The 17,582-nt window shown below is 36.6% G+C and overlaps 1 protein-coding gene across 24 annotated transcripts in view; it reads right to left on the bottom strand.

Annotated features, from left to right (window-relative positions):
• Window positions 1-17,582, bottom strand: part of MBNL1 (muscleblind like splicing regulator 1) — a 202,120-nt gene that overhangs the window by 129,839 nt on the left and 54,699 nt on the right. For 9 of the 24 annotated variants that reach the window (XM_033414355.2, XM_004284496.4, XM_033414356.2 and 6 more), the window contains exon 2: window positions 15,920-16,913. The exons of 8 other annotated variants lie outside the window; for them this stretch is intronic. In XM_033414355.2, coding sequence (XP_033270246.1) covers window positions 15,920-16,093 — 174 coding nt within the window. In that variant the 5' untranslated portion in view covers window positions 16,094-16,913. Of the gene's footprint in view, window positions 1-15,919; window positions 16,914-17,125; window positions 17,545-17,582 lie in introns of those variants that run through there. 7 more of the 24 variants (XM_033414370.2, XM_033414366.2, XM_033414364.2 and 4 more) reach the window with 3 other exon arrangements.

The raw sequence follows: 17,582 nt of genomic DNA on the forward strand, positions 1-17,582 counted from the left end.
TGACAAAAGGTTATAGATCAAAGAGCCCTGGAAGGTATTAACACGGGGAGAAAGCAGTCCTCCTTCGGTCACCCTGAAGCAAACGCGTTTTGAAAAAGTAAACAGATTTAAAATTTGAGGCCATACTGTGACTAGGAAGGATTAATAAGGAGCGCCTTTATTAACCTGAAAGTTACTATCATTATCAGTATTTTAGTATTTTTTTTCCAATCTAATATTTCTATAAGTGGGGCGGAGGGGAGGGAGAGAGAGAACACACAAGTGCATGCTCTTTGACTACTGATGTTATCTGTAGAAACTTGTCTGCTGGAAAATGTTTCTTTAACGTTGGTTTGGCTCCTATCTTGGATCTGATGGGAAATAAAAACTTTTCCATGGATTAGAGCCAACTGAGCCACTAAAACAAAAGGTAACATTCATTAGAGGACCATGGTACCATGAGCTCAGTCTGAAGGTTAATTTTTTTTTCACATTAAGTATGGATTGTCTGAAGTTTGGAAAATTCAAACAATATCAAATAAAATAAGTAAATATCAGCCCTACCTTAAATGTTATTGTTTACATGAAAAAATATTTTTCGCTAAGAAACAAGAGTAGATAAAAAGAACTCAATTGATTCCCAGCTTAATCATTTAACTTAATTTCCTATCTCTGCAATATCCCCCAGATGTGAGCACCTACACACACATACACATCCCACTTGCTATTTCTACATATATCCAATAATATGCGATTTCAATAGGAAACAATTCTTAAAAAGACGTGACTTTTTCTCAATAAAATGTGAGCATCTAAGGGTGTTAGCTCCCTTGATTTTTAAATGAAATACAGGGGGGAAATCCCAGCTTTTACACATCTGCTAACTAAATATCAATTGACCATTTAATGCCAGGAAGGACTTACTGCACAATTTTTGGCATCTTCTAAAATGCTGAAGGGACTTGCCTGGTGGCGCAGTGGTTAAGAATCCGCCTGCCAATGCAGGGGACACGGGTTCAATCCCTGGTCCGGGAAGATCCCACATGCCGAGGAGCAACTAGGCCCGTGCGCCACAACTACTGAGCCTGCGCTCTAGAGCCCTCAAGCCACAACTACTGAGCCTACGCGCCTAGAGCCCGTGCTCCGCAACAAGAGAAGCCACCGCAAGGAGAAGCCCATGCACCGTGACGAAGAGTAGCCCTCACTCGCGTCAAGTACAGAAAGCCCGCATGCAGCAATGAAGACCCAATGCAACCAATAAATAAGTAAATAATTTTTTTAAATGCTGTAAACAAATTTTATGTTTCCTGCCTTCAGAGGTCCTCCTGTACTTTCTCCTAATTGTTTCACAACATGTTAAAAGCCTAAATAGCCAACTCAATTAAACAGGCTACAAGCATCTCCTTCAAACATATTTGATCCTCTTTCAACATCAAGTAATACAATTAACTCACGGCCACATACTAAATCAATACACAGCAGAACAGAATGAGCAATAATCAATAGCCTTAACAAGAAGGCAGTGGCATGGCTCAATAAATAAAATAGTAAGTGCACAATTCATATTCAGAATTAGAATATAACAAAATTTATACACAACTGCAAAGGAAAACCCAGAGCTAGCCACAGGAAACTACTAGGCTATACTAGCCCTGAAAAGACAATAAAATCAGGGAGCTGCGGCATTTTCCCCATTCGCTGCAAAAAGTATATACTCTCATTTCTAACTAAAATAAAAAAGTCTCAAGCTTGTGAATGAGGCCAGCATCTTTAAATATCTTAAGCAAAAGAGACCATTTTACTGGGCTAGAATTGGATTCCTATCAATTCTGGGTAATAGGAAAGGGGGAAAAATGAGGATGTGATAAATGGAATATCTTGGACTTGGATGCCCCTTTACACCTTTGAGGAAGTTAAGTGGTAGATATTTTACCAACTAAGTAAGTTTATACAGGTATAAACAGAACAAAGTAGGGATAGTGCAAATCATGAAAAAATAGACTTTAACATCTAACCTTCTAGTCCATGCAGGTACTTTACTGAATAAACATTAATTTTATTTTTGAAACAAAGTCCTAGGTGAGTCTTTTAGGAAGAAATTTACATAAATAATATACTATTTGAAATATCAAATGTGAACTACTTATTTTAGGCCAACACAGAGCTAAAGAGGCATTAGTTTTAAATGAAATTAAATTTGGAACAGATGGTCACAACCACTTTTCCAATCATGGATAACTGCATTTATGAAATGGGTTTTTAGGCACAGACAATGATATGAATACTGACTTATTTTATTAATACTACCCCAGTGAGCTTGAAGTCAAGTGGTACACATGCTAGAGGTTAAGAGATGTTTTTTCTCTTGATAACAGGTAAATGAATAAGCTAGTGTGTGATAATGCAGAAAAAACTCATCTTTAAATCTTTAAATTAAATAATGGATAAATACCTGTAGTACAGTATGTAAAACAATGCGACATTTCTTCTGACATAAGGAAAGTTCTTCTCTTAAGGGGAAGATACCTTAGACTGAATTCCAGCATTCAGACAAGAACACCACGAGCAGCTAGCTACTAGGTATGAAGTGTTTACACTGAGAGAGATGTTGCATGGAATGACCTATATTATGGAAATGATCTCACTGAATTCTCACAAACATTCAAAGCAGGTATCATTAGTCTCATTTTATGGAGAAGGAAACTGGGACTTCGGGAGGCAAAGTGATTGGCACAACGTCACTAGGAAGTGACTGATGGAATCAAACCCATATCAAGCTGCATTCATGGCTTTGGCTCTTAACCAGGTCTTACTCTTTGCCATGAAAAGTTTTTTATTTACACATTTTTGAATATGGCTTTTTGCAATCACTCTGCAGATGCTACTTTGAGTAAAAACTCCAAGGTAGCATTGGGACTACGTGAAAGCCATCAGTGGCTACATTCTCGTTACTCCTGGCACCGATATATTTGCTATAAAATAATATTTTATTGTAGATTTCATCCCAAGGAAAAGAGCAAAGAGGCCAATCTAGACACTCAGAAAACACCAAGAGGAAAAACAAAGCAAAACTATAGCTAAAGCAAACTAATGAAGAAAATGCCCAGAGAAATGAAATCAAAGGACGAGGAATACCAGCACTCTGGTATACTCACCTTTCCCTGTGATCAATTTGGTTCTGAACACAAAATAAGTTTTACTTCCATACCAAGTTTGAGTTTATATATCAAAAACAATTTTGTTAACAACATTTCTAACTGGCTGTTTGACTAAACTGATGCATTCAAGAAAATGGCCAAAAGGCACTGAGTTTCTAATCGTTTAAGGAAAGGATCCTTGTAACACTAGCTATTGATGTTAAAGGTTTTCTTTTCCCTTTTGTCCAAGCCAGCATTCGTCCAAATGAAAAGCTCTGTGAGGATAATTATATGTTTCTCATAGAGCATTTTAAGTCATATAATGAACACTAATATTTGGATACCTCTTTTAAAAGTCCAATTTAAACTAATATTTACTAAATACCCGGTAAGCCCAGGAATCTGACGTCCTTAAATCCATGTTTTTCTGAGAGCAAACATGCTCTTTTTGTCATATCATGAACAAAATGCAAACAGTGATTCTTATATTTAGTCATTTTTGTTTCAATTACAAACAATGCAAAAGTCTTAAAAACAATGTCATAAGCTATTTTAAAATTAAATATTCATGTGAAAAAACCTTCCTCTTACTAAAGATAAGTACTATACAAATATACAAAGAATTAAATTACCTACTAAAATATTATTCCTAGCTAATTTTTAAAATACAATCTTAAAAGTTAGCATAAATACTTAAGTGTGACATACAATAGGAAGACGTATTATATAAATCATTGTCAAAGAGGTGGGTGAATGCTTTAATCTAGATTTTAATTTCATATAGTATAACTTACAAAGACTTAGAAAGGCTTAAGCACAGTTTTTTGTTTCCAATATTATTATAAATGCCCAGTGAAACTCATGAAATATGAAGGAACTCTCACCCATTTAAAAAAAAAATGCCTCATGGTTCTACGCATTAGAAAAGTATCAATTATACTACTTCCTTGAATAAGAAAGGATATTCTATTTTATGCAAAAAAAAAATCATAAGGATAATTATGTAATGAAAACCTCCTTATCTGGTGCCCCATACTTCACTTCCAAGCTTTGTCTTAGAATACTGAAACTCTTACTTGTTTTTTTCTCAGAACAGCCTATTATTCTGATTTTCTATACTGTTCCCAGTCTGGCATGACTTTCAAAATTCTTCCTGACCTAAGTTTTAGATTCTCTATATTATCAAACTTCTTCTAGTTAAAATTTAGTATAAATTTTCCATTTTAAATTAAAAAAAAAAACCTTATTAGTGATTATTCAGGGATGTTTTTCTGAATTAAGAAAAAGTGTGAGTGATCATGTTTTAAAAAGTATAGTTGTCTTAAATTCAGGCAATTACAGTGACTCAACAAATATGCCTAAGTATGTCTGTCACTCTAATATGCAGACTCACTAATAATTAACACTATATTTTTGTATGCATAAGGTTGCTGTGTAGTGCTTCATTCACACTTTGTCAGCTTAAACAAGTTAAACTCAGAGCATAGGCTCTAAAGGTTGAAACACAGGCTCTAAAGACAGGCTGCCTGTATTGAATCCCAGTTTGACCACTTCCAGGCGATGCAAACATGTATAGGTTACTTAATCATTCTGAGCCTCATCATTTTATATAATCAACAGATGATGATCAAAGCAGGGGAGTAAAATTAACCATTTCTATGTGTTACCTAAAAATCAATCTGATTCAGGTTTATCTTGCTAAATTTTGGAATATGACGGGTCTAGTATAAACCTTTTACCGTGTAAACACACTCTACTAATACAAGCACACAGTTTCTCTAGCAGTACACATAACCAGAGTTGAAATTCATCTGCTCTTCCCACACTGACTACTTAACGGTTTCCAAGTTTTTCATGACAAACCTCTCAGACATACACAAGGACATTTAATGCCTACTTACATTTTACATGGGCAAATTTGTGTTCCACTGGGACATTTTAATATTAAAGAATAGAAGAGTTAAAACAATGTTTTATTATTCTAAGATTTTTTTTTTTTTTTTTGCGGTACACAGGCCTCTCACTGTTGTGGCCTCTCCCGTTGTGGAGCACAGGCTCCGGACGCGCAGGCTCAGCGACCATGGCTCACAGGCCCAGCCGCTCCGCGGCATGTGGGATCTTCCCGGACCGCGGCACGAACCCGTGTCCCCTGCATCGGCAGGCGGACTCTCAACCACTGCGCCACCAGGGAAGCCCTCTATGATCATTTTAATCTACATTATACTTCTCAGAAGCTGTAGTCTATCAACAACCTAACAGGCTCTGTGTGTTATTCACCCCACTGCCTATTGCAACTGTCTGGTACACAGCAGGTAATAAATGATGAAAAGGGGAGGAAGAATGGATTATTTTCCATTAATTGAGATGCAGAGGTGGCAAATACTTTGGTTTGCCATTTTTAAAATTCCTAACCATTCAGCATAAAAATATGTGTTTGGGGTGAAAATCTCTCCTCCAGCATTATTCATCCTTACGGGAAACACAGAAGCCAAAAGTAGCCAATAAAGATTCTAAAACATAATAATAATTTTGCATTTCTCACAATGCATACTCAACCCACTATATGTATGTTACATGTTAAGCTACTATATGTTAATCATAGTTTAAAGGTTGGGGGGAAGCTACTTAAATAGACTCCACTATGCAAAAACTTGCAATGTAGATGACTCTTCTTCAATGTGGATATGACTTTTAGTTTACCTGAGTTTAAGATGAGTTTGTGTTTGGAGTGTTCTTTTATATATTGGGTATTCTTATGTGTACATTTGTCTCCAATTTATTACTGTGCTATAATTCATGGAAGGCAATATCTGGCAGTAAAATTTCATAATAGTGAGAAAATTTTAATAAATAAAATCATGATGATAATCTTTTCTCGTGGCTAGATTTAGATTTCATTAGTTTCCACTTAGCCATGAAGAGTTATGAGATAATGTGAAGAAAGGTTCATTCAGAACACAGATCTTTCTTAACAGGATTCTTTATAAATAAATGAATTCTTTAGTTATTTCGTTCTTCATGGTTCATTTCTCAGTTGCCTCCATTAAAGAATTGTTTTATGAAAAGCAACGTCGTCTACCAAAGAGGAATCTTATTTTGGGCATGATAAATTTGGCTCTGTTTTTCTCTAAAACCTTTTTTTTTTTTTTTTTTTTTAACTTGGCCCATTTGGTAAGCTAACACTGTTTAGTTATAAAAGCTTCATGGAACTGGAAGATGTTACTAGACTTATTTTCAGTCTATGAACGATTTTAGAATATTAGATGAGCAAAGATATCTGAAAGCAAATTATCGTCTGAATGCAGTAACATGGAAAAGAATGAATTACAGATGTAATTTATCCGTCATGAGCAGATCCTAAACACTGATTATGTCCGTGCTTGTGCAGAAAATTGAAAATGATAGAAAAGCTTCCCAGCTTTTCTAACTTTAATTTTCCATGTTTTACTTTATGTAATTTTCTGTCAACTATTAACAGCAGATGCTTCCTGCCTTATTTGAGAATAGCCTGGAATTAAGCATAAGTGATTCTGAAAACCAGAAGCCTTCACACCAAGCCTGAATTTTGTGCAGAGAGATAAATTCTAAGTTAAGATGCCTGGGGTCTTGAGAAAACAGTTTTTGGATCTCAATAAATAGTGAGTCTCAATCTAACATGAACTGCAATTAAAATATAAATATTGTTGAATAAATTGAGATAGCATCAGGGACCTCCCTGGCGGTCCAGTGGTTAAGACTTCGCCTTCCAATGCAAGGGGTGCGGGTTCGATCCCTGGCCAGGGAGCTAAGATCCCACATGCCGCACGGCCAAAAAACCAAAACAGAAAACAGAAGCAAATTCAATAAAGCCTTTAAAAATGGTCCACATCAAAAAAGTCTTAAAAAAAAAAAAAACTGAGATAGCATCAGAAGAATCCTTCTGAGCCTAAAATTGTTATCTAGGGTTAAAATATAGGTGGTTCCCAATAGACCAACGGTGATGCAGGGAGAGCTGCCCCAGCCTGGTGCCCTGTGGCTATGGGAACTCTCTTATTGGGAATTCCCTCTAGTTCTTCTCTTTCTACTTGTGGTCTCAGAATTAGTAGTTGTGAGAGGGAAGGGAGGGAAAAAAAGGAAAGATAAACCACCAGACACATTTCTCTCTCTCTTCCTTAAGTTTCTCTTCCACTGACCCTCCAATTGCTATGGAAAAGTTCCACCTCTGAACTCCACCACACCACCTAATATACTGGTCTCCCTGTTAGCAATTTGCCCCTGGAGGGCTGTGTTTTTAATATCTGCCTTCCCAAAGTTTGACACAGGAAGTGTTTAAGTTATACTCCTTGAATTGTGAAATCCCCACCCCCTATCACCTCCTAGATGTCTTTCTTCTCATATCTGGTTCTTTATTGCTGATTCCTTGACTATATCCTGTGATAAAATGGCCAGAAAACAAAAACAAAAAAATCTTAGTTTGATATTTTCACTATGCACCTATTTTTCCCCATTTCTACCAGTAATCAGAAGGAAACGGTATCAAAACAAAGCTACGCTTTTGATAATTTTAGAAAGGAAAGAGAATGGGAAGAAGCTGTTCATCAATATGAAGTTCCACAGTGGACCAGACTCAGAACCAAAAAGCTATACATTTGAAAAGGAAGCAGGTTGAGGCCTTAGCAAAAAAGAAAGGTTACTTGGAAGATATATTAACAAAAAAGTCATCCCACCCAGGGGAAGCTTTTGACATAGCCCCTCATTCCATACCCTGTCTTTACTCCCTATGATTCTGAGCCCTACCCTATTGAAAGCCAGCTCTGGGTCACAGGAGTAGCCCAAACATGGAGCTGAGGAAACCTCTCGCACCGGCTTGCAGATAGTGTCTGCGAGTTTAGGAAAGGCTACCTTCCCTGCATTAGGCCCGGATGAATTTCCAGAGCCCCAAACTGAAACCTGAAATGTACTTTTCCCATCGAAACAGTTTAACAAAAGCAGTTGGGGACCTATGACCCTCATATTACTTACGATGTATGATGGGATAGTACTCATAATGTTTCTGGGGAGGCTCCTGGGTTTAATTAATAATCAGAGTTTCCAGGGTACTCTTTGTACTGAACTATAACTCAAGCATCCTATGGGTTACTTAGGCTTCCCAGGGTTGGACTAATGACTTACCCACACTGCTTCTGTGGAAAAATGCTTTCTAGACAATTAAAACTTTGGAATATTTTTTAATATACATTGGGGGACAGCTACATAGTTTACACAGTGACTCCTTAAGATGATAAATTTAAAAAGTTTTTCCTACATGGCCATACATTTAAAACAAATATATAATCTTTGAAAGTTGGTGGAAGCAATTTTTTTCATGTGGGACCTTCCCGGACCGGGGCACAAACCCGCGTCCCCTGCATCGGCAGGCGGACTCTCAACCACTTGCGCCACCAGGGAAGCCCAGTGGAAGCATTCTTGATGCTATTTTGTGTTTCCTCATTGATTCATTTGTTGACTTAAAATATAATGTTTTGAGTATTTATTGCTTTAGGCCCTATGCTGTAAACCTGCCTGAAATATTAATTTTTATTCTTAAGCACTGCTGGTCAGGTATTTTCTTTGCTGAATCCTTGGGATGTGGATATGTAAATTAAGAAGCAATGTTTTACAGGAAAGTGGTTAAAAGTGCAGGCTGTGAAATTAGGTTACCGGGCTTGGAGTCCACATTTTACTGGGTGAATGACCTTGGGGACATCACTTAACTTCTCTGTACTTCAGTGTGACCATCTGAGAAATGGCAGTGATACCAGTAACTCTTCAAAGAGTTTTTGTGAGGACTAAGTACTATGAAAAAAATAAAAGCACTGAAAATACTGACCAGCATAAAATAATTTTCAATAAATATTAACTCATTTTATTTTGCTTCATACAGAGGAAATAAAGTATTTTTGCAGAAGCAGCAGAAATAGGCATCAGAGTAACTACAGATTCTTTTGTCGAAATCATTGAGACCTGTTTTTTATGACATACCTTCCTGTTATATTCCAGTTATAAATATATAACTGTTTATATAAGTATGCACTGGCAATAGGAAAATTAAAAAAATAAAGAAAGCAATTTTTAATTTCTGTATTAGTAAAAATCAATCCATTCGTGATATGCCATATTTTATTGACTAAATATATCATGATTTGAAAGGAAAAAAATAAGGCAACTCTAGTTAACGAGGACAGGAAAAGTGAGGACAGGTTTGCCAAGATAAGAAGATAAAAGTTTCTCTTCAGAAGTGATCTCCCCTCATACCCAGATGCTTTTCAGGGAGAGATACTTGATTCTGGAAGTTTTCTGGGGGGAAAAAAATCTCGCTAACTCCCATCCCAGTAACTGCCCTCTTGAACATCCATTTCCCCCTTCTACCTAAACTACCCAGAGGCATGGTTTCAATTAGGGCGACAGTTAAGTACATAGTTTCCAGCTATCCTTGCTGCCAATGAGAAACCAGGATGAATCACTGGGTGAAGCTTAGAGGACTTTTGCTAAAAGGAGCCTAAGTGGGCTGGGCTGCGGCCTCTTTTGCCCATGCTTCTTCCTGCTTCCTGGAATGAAGATATGGTGGCTGGCACTGCAGTGGCCATCTTGCAATTTTTAAATAAACCTATGGTCGGAAGTCATATGTTCCCGAGGACCTAAGGGTGAAGAAACCTAAGTTCTAGTGACTGTGGAGTCATCACATAGGCCTGGACAACCTACTGAAATATAAACCCTTAATTTGTTTATGCCTCATGCTGGGGAGGAGAGGTGTCTCTGTTACTCAATACTGAACGTAATGCCTTAAAGACAAAATGTCTAAATCATTTCTGTATGACTCCAGAGAGAAATATAAAAAGGGATCAGAACCAACAGTTCTGAAGCTGGGCAGTTAGAAAGCTGGAAAGAACTCAGGGAGAACACAAGAAGAATATTACTGGTCAGACACGGCCAAGGCCCAAAGGTATCCAGGAGACAGCCTTTCAATCAAATTATAATGTATAAGGGATTATAACTACCAGTATCTTTAAAACACAAGTCCTTATAATAGAGAAAGTTTTATCTCTAACAACAAATCAAACTATCTCAAAGTGAAAATCTTTCAAAAATGTGCCAGAAGAGTATAAATAATGCTGTAGGTGATGTTCATTTGATGTTTTCTGTATGAGAAATACAGTATAAGATAAAAACTCTGCAGTTGTTTATCATAAATAAATATTAGAATAAGATGTCCTCACCAGAATTATTCCTGCTTAAGGTAAAATTCACCAAGAAATCACTATTCTAACAATGTTATACTTCAAGCAACTAAGTATTTCTAACAAGCCTTTCCAGTTGCTTTTACTGAAATTTCTGCATATTAATAACTATCCTCAGGGCTAAATCACAGACCATCTACTTAGTTATCCATTTCCACTGACATAATTTTTGGCCTTGTTAACATAGAAATTGCTCCCTTATCTTACAAGCACAAAATGTGCTTCTGCTGAAGTTTAAAAAAAAAAACAAAAAAAAAAAACACTCAAAATTTGCTCAATAGGATCTCTTTGTAAGAAAATAAGAAGCTTTGTCTAAGTCTGTGGGAAGGCAGAGACATTGCTCAGCATGAAAGGTAACAGATTAGCGATGCTGATAGCTGAAATCCTCTACTTATCCTTGGCAAGGAAAATGACAGGATAAGCTTCCCAAACTAGGTCCCTAGGTGTCTGTGCTGAGTCTGAGAAACATTCAGTTTCTCACCTCTCGCGTGAACCAGGCACATGTCACACACTTCCGGAATACAAGATTCACACCACACTGCACAGGCTCTTTTAAGTCAGTCATAGCCGTCAGCAACAGCCTCGTACGTGGAATTGCTTTGAGGCCATTCGTGTGGAATCAGAATTTTGTGTATGTTTAGAAGTCTGAGTTACAATTAAAGTTTGAACTCGATTCTAAGTGCCACATTGCTTTAGGTTTAAATTGTTTTTAGTTTGCCACAAAAGTTGAAGCAAGGTTTAATGTGAAAAAGAAAAAATAGAAGCAGTGTACCATAATCTTATGAAGAAAAAAAAAAAAACTAGCTCTAGAATTAGTGCCTTAGGTATCATGATTCAAAACACGGCTTGAAATTTGTCCAAAAGTTTAAAAAATCTTTACTCCTTTAAAAAATATTATTCTAAAAAAAGTCTAACCATAGAATATAGATAGGTAAATGAATAAAGTTGTAAGTATAACCAAAGCAGCTGCGGCTACTGAGAATTTCATTAAAGAAACGTTTGTGTCAGAGTTGATGACATTACGCCTGGCTCATTCACAGGATATTCTTTACAAAGTTGTGACGTTTCTGCTTAGAAAATACAATTTGAACTTTCGTATGATACACAATGCTACCCAAGTTATGCTAATAGCTCATCTCCTAAATCATTGGGGGAAATGAGGAAGTCCTGTGTCAACCTGTCACTGAAAGACACACTGAATATGTACCTACAGAGCTACATGTACATACAATACTCCGTCAGAGTTTTCATATCACATGGGAGATGCGCTTAGCAAAACAACAAACAACAATGAAATTCTAGGTAAAAGTTATTCCAATTAGGAGCCTACTAGATCCAAGTTTTAATTCAAAAGTAGATGTTTAGCCTGAAACTTGCAGATACCATTTTGTCAGGATTATCAGCTGAACTGGTTTAAAAGATATTATGGAAAGACTATGCTGGGACTTACAGTAGCAGCAACACAGGCAATTGTTAAATGGAAGATAAACTGTGCTAACAATGGAAGATCTTCTAAAGTGTAACTGTCAATACCTTGAGACCACTTTCTTATGTCCAGTTATGTCACCCTCTCCCCACGTAACCATCTGGAGACTTGGCTTATCTGCGTTACTAACTATGAGTTTTCTAGTTGCTCATTTACCTGGATGTTTACCTATTTGTGTGTCTTCTAATAGCTGGTTTTATTACTTCACATATTCCGCTAAGTCTTCAGAGGCACTTTGAATGTGTTCGCTCATGCCCTTGATTCCACCCCACTTTGCAGTGGAATCTGGTCTCTGATGTGTCTATGATAAATTTGATCAGCTGGGCTATCTATATACACAAACATGTATAATAGTGAAATGAACAATTATTTATCTTAAACAAAATTGCCAAATTTGGTAAGAGAACACGGTACTAAACTTTTCAAAGGTAAAGGTTTGCTAGATTTTTGGAAAATAGATAGTAAACATAAAGGTTATACTTCTCCTCCCAGAGCACCTGAAAAATAAATGGATATTTGAAAAAGAAGAATTCAATAAGCAAGTCTCTTTCTGCTGATCACAAGATGAAAGCTTATTTTTTGATAATATAAATAACCTGGCATCACATTCAAATACAGCCTGTAGGCTTTCTTTATATCAACTACTTAATTTTAGTTAAGAGATGATTACTGAAGAAAATAGGTCACTTGCCATTAACGACTCTTTGAATCATCATTCCTGAAACATAATATTCTAATAGCATCTTATAGTGTTGACATTTTTCTTTTGATATTTTTCTCTTTGGGTATCCCTTTCATAAGCCGTAAGAAAAAAAAAATCCTCTCCAGCATTAAATAAAACACCTTTTCTAATGTTCAGTATTTCTGAAGTAATAAAACACTCAAATCTATAATCTGTGAGCAATTTAATTCTCAGTATGAATATACTCTTAGACTGTTGGAAATTAAGACTGCAAGTGCAAAAGCAAAATTAAGGGAGAAAAATTAAGTGCTTAAAATATTGTTTAATTTATAAATTATAAGTCATTATTACATCTTTTGTTCTTTCTTACTGCCATCATTCTATTTCAGTATATTCATATGTACGTATATTCCTCATTATTATATATTCTCATTTTACTTAGCAACACATTTACTGTGATGCAGAATTCTAGGTTTCCACGTAGTAAATGCATCTAAGTTAATTATTTAAACTTTAAAATCACCTATATGCAACTAAAAGACTATCAGCTGATTTTCTTCCTATTTCCTTTAGTATGCCAATTGATTTCTTTTACATAAATACTTTCTTGAACTGTTTGACTTCTGTTTTTAATGAAATGAATTCTCCGCCTCTATGTAGAAGTCTGCTATAAACCTAAGTCACCTGGGAGCCTGGCCAAAGTCTGAAACAGCACAGCTGAAGGGTACAGCCATTTCCCAGGGTCCTCTCAGAGAGTATTTGCTTTGCTTTCCTAACTTGCTAAAAATAGTAGATTACACAGTCTACCTCCATCTCAGGGCTCAAGAACTCACAAAAGGCTGGACTATGGATTGTAGCAATATATAGAACACATTTTATTAAAGAAGTCAGGATATTACAAGTTTTCTAAATTCCTTCCGTTTACTCTCTGAAACAATACAAATGATCTAGCGGTTACTGGCATGGAAACCTCATAATGCTCCCAAATTTCAGAACTTCAGGCATGAGTCATAGAATTACTTTAACTGTTTTAAAATATGTTTTTGATCTATTTTAGCCACAAAATTGAACACAGGAAGACTACTATCTAAAAGGTGGGATTCTAAATACTCTATAAAGAATCACATGTGTTAGTTACAAACACACACACATATATATGAAACATGGCTTTTTGAAACATGAATACTTAATTACACATTCAAATTTTTTTAAATTACTTCTTAACATAGTTCCCTAACATTTAAGGAGCTGTTGTTCTGTGGATGAAGCTCCACCAGAAATATATTTGTGTTTATTTTTTCCCTGTTATTTAAATCAAAATATCTTACCACATTTTAGACACTATAAATTAAATTTGTTTCTCTTAGAAAGACAAAGAATATGGACAACGTTTGCATTGATCAGCTGCTACAACAAGCTGATTTCAAAAGTAAACTTAAAATCTTGAAATTATTTGTTATTAAAAAAAAGTCCTTGATGTTGATGTGGCAGTTGAATCCTGTTAACCACACAGCATGTCATTAAGCAATGCTGCTGCTTTACTCAAAGGGGGACTGTTCCATGGCCACAAGTGAGCAGCAACTAAAAAAATATTTTGAGATGGAAAAATAGCAACTGAATTTTAATGTTTCACAATGTTTCCAAATGCTGTGAAAGCAGGTCTTCTGTGAAACCACTCAGTGTCACAGCCAAGTTTAAGGTCCTTCATTTTACAGCTACCAGTGCACCATCAACTGTCTGTGGGATTAAAAATTGGATTAACTAGTAATTGGGTCAAAACAGGGCTACTTATGGACACAGCTGGTTACAGACAAGTGTAATTAGCCCTTTGCCCCTCATTTTATGGGTCCCAGTCTCTAATCACACCTAAATTCAGTTGGCAGGAATTTAGGAAGACACATTCACAAGGTACAACCACTGTGCCCTTCATCGATCCCTTTCAAAGGAAAGGGAAAAAAAGGCCCAGTGGTAATTTATAACTTTTGTTTATTGATCTTTAGCACTATGACACTAAGAACAACCTAACATTATAAGGTATCTTTGTTGTTGTTAATACCTTTTTTTATATTCTACTTTGAAGATAATATCCTTGAGTCTTTGGTGAAACTTTAGCAAACTGAGCTGCACACACTGGACCAAGAAGCAATTTACTGAAATAGTTAACTCACAAGTTAACTCATAACATTGGGGTGAGTTATGAGTTAACTTACATGTTAACTATTTCAGTTAATTCACCCCTATGGTATTAAAGAAAGGTTACTGTAGCACTATTTTTTTCTTTTTGCAAAAGACAAAATGGACCTATGAAACCTTCACTTTTCTATATATGTTGAAAAAACAGCGACTCCCCTCTCCAAGGTTCAAAGAGTGAATTAAACCAGCACATTAATATTCAAAGGCAGTTCATTAAACCAAGTATGTAGAAAGTACCCAGGAATCTTCACACTTCTAGCCGACCTTGCACATCAAAATTAAGACATGTATGCTATCTTTTAAAAGACCCACTTTCAAACTTGATACCTGAAATACGAACCCAGTGACATTTTTGAATGTCGAAATATACTAAAGTGAACTTGTTGGTATTATGGTGCCCACAAAAGCTAACTTTTAACACCCCTAGCTGAGACTGTTACAAATAAAAACATAATAATCAGGAGGTAACAGAAAATAAACTGCTAAGTTACTTCACATTAGAATTTTAGAAACTTAAAAAATCCAATTAATAATACTACTCAAGCGTTTCTACTGAATTATAAAAGTCACATTCAACAAAGTTTATGCCTCTGATAGGGTACTGTGGCAGCAGCCCAGAACCTTACTTCTAGTTATGTTTTCCACAAAATACATTGCTTCTGGCCTTAAAATAATATGCTCATACAACAAAAAGAAACTCCACAATGTCAAAACATTAATATAAAAAGTCTATCCAAGTTTAGCTGACAGAATCTGCTATACTTTTACAACGGTACAGCACGTTTTCAAACAAGCAAAAACAAATCATCCCCATCCAGCTAGTGCCATGGCCTTGTATATCATCTATGCACATGCTAACACACACGTGTATCTACATTTACTATTCCTCTAGATAGGCACTGACTTAGCTACTATTAAGTAAAAAGTAGCCTGACACCTTCTGCTCTAGAAAAAAAAAAATCACAGCATTAAAGGACGGAGAAAGTTATTCGTAACAAAGAAAGTTTGGCCAGACTTGGTTCTACTGCTTCTCAGTAAAGTCCCCCACCTCAACATCATCAAGAACACACCGTATAACTAAAACTATTAACACAGCAATCCATAATTCCAAACTCAGTGGACTGCATGTCCATATCCCCTTTATTCAATTATTGCATATCCTTAAAATAATATAATATTTACTCACTTTCAATGAATCAAAGCAGGCGATTACTCGTCCATTTTCAACTTGGCAGCTTTTCGAAGGATGTGCAAATTTACATTCCGTGTCTGGCCGTGAGCAAGTCCCCCTTTGGAACTCTCTACATACTTCCAGTGTTAGCCATTTTGTGTCCCGAATTGGTGTGACACTAACAGCCATGTTTAGATTTTACAGGTAGTTAAAATTTTCAGTGAAACCAACAAACCCAACCCCCCCCCCAAAAAAAAAAAACAGTAACAACCAAAAAAAAGAAAAAACTGAACTGATAAAACTGTAAAATGATGATGAAAATGTCTCCTCCAAAATACTTTTCCCCCACTCCCTGCTTTAAAAGTACATGGAAAATTGTGTTGTCAATATCAAGGAAAAGATCTCCCACTAGAAATTCACAGCATGAAACTGTTAATTCAAAGAGGTTTTGGTTTTTAGAGAAATACTAGGATCGTAAGTAGATGAACGTTTAAAAGGAGGGCCTCGAATCAGCCTTGTGCTCTCAGTAACCCTTTCCCAGTGCCAATTTGGAGCCCAAAATGCAAGCATGAAAACGTGGCAGACCCTTTGACACCGAATTTCCAAGCTGCTTTCAGCAAAGTTGTCTGAAAGGGAATCTCCTCGCAGCTGAATTTGCAATGGAGTTTGGTGATGCAATCGGTATTGATTAGTTTGGCATAGACAGATGCAGCAGTTTAGAGCAAAATCGAGAAAATGATTTTTTTTTTTCCTCCTTGATTTCCTGGCAGAAGATATCTTACTTTTTCAGCAAACTTTTCTTTTAAAACTAAAGCAGCCTAGGGCAATGCCAGATACTTAGAGCTTTTCTCTTGATTATAAGTAGAAATGGGGGTGTCTGGGCTAGAGGTGGAGGGTGGATGTGCTGTCGTCACAGTCTAGCTGGCAGCAAGCAAGGCAAAAGCAGAGACTGCTCTAGAAGCGGTTCCAAGCAGCAGAGACGTCAGGAAAGGCACTTCTTAGTACCAACCTGTAGAAAAAAGAGATAGGTTAAGATTTACTAAGTAGCTCTTCACTGATGTCCTACAGTATCACAACCTTGCCATGTGCTACCAGACTAAGTAGTATTCAAGTCAGCCTCTCTCTCTCCCTTTCTCACACACTCACACACACACACACACACACTCTCTCTCTCTCTCTCACACACACACACACACACACACACACACACACAATACTTACAGTGAGGCATACTGCAGCCAGCCATCGTAGATTTATTAAAAAAAGGGGCCGTTTCCCCTTGTGAAGCAATGCATGATAGAGAGATAACCAATCACAGATAGTGTTGCAGCAATATTCTGGGCAGAAAGCCAATAGTGTGGGTTGTCTTATGAAAGGTCGCGCCTGTCAGATGTTCATTACTATGCTATAAGCACAGAAAATGTCCATCAGATGTGACTTATTCCACTGCAAGAGGACGAGCATGTGGGTTTTGAATTTACCCAACATGCAGTTAGTGGACTAAACCATGTTAGTTTCAAAACAGCTTCTCAAACAAGTCCAAGCACTTGAAGATCATTATCAGGAAATAAAAAGCAAGGTTTAAAAACTACAGCTGACTTCCAAGCTGCTCTCCCTCCGGCTCTGCGCAGGCACGGGCACTGAACAGCCTGCTCCTGCTGTCCTGACACGTGAATAA

This window comes from Orcinus orca, chromosome 5 (assembly GCF_937001465.1).
Source record: "Orcinus orca chromosome 5, mOrcOrc1.1, whole genome shotgun sequence".
NCBI classification, from domain to species: Eukaryota; Metazoa; Chordata; class Mammalia; order Artiodactyla; family Delphinidae; genus Orcinus; species Orcinus orca.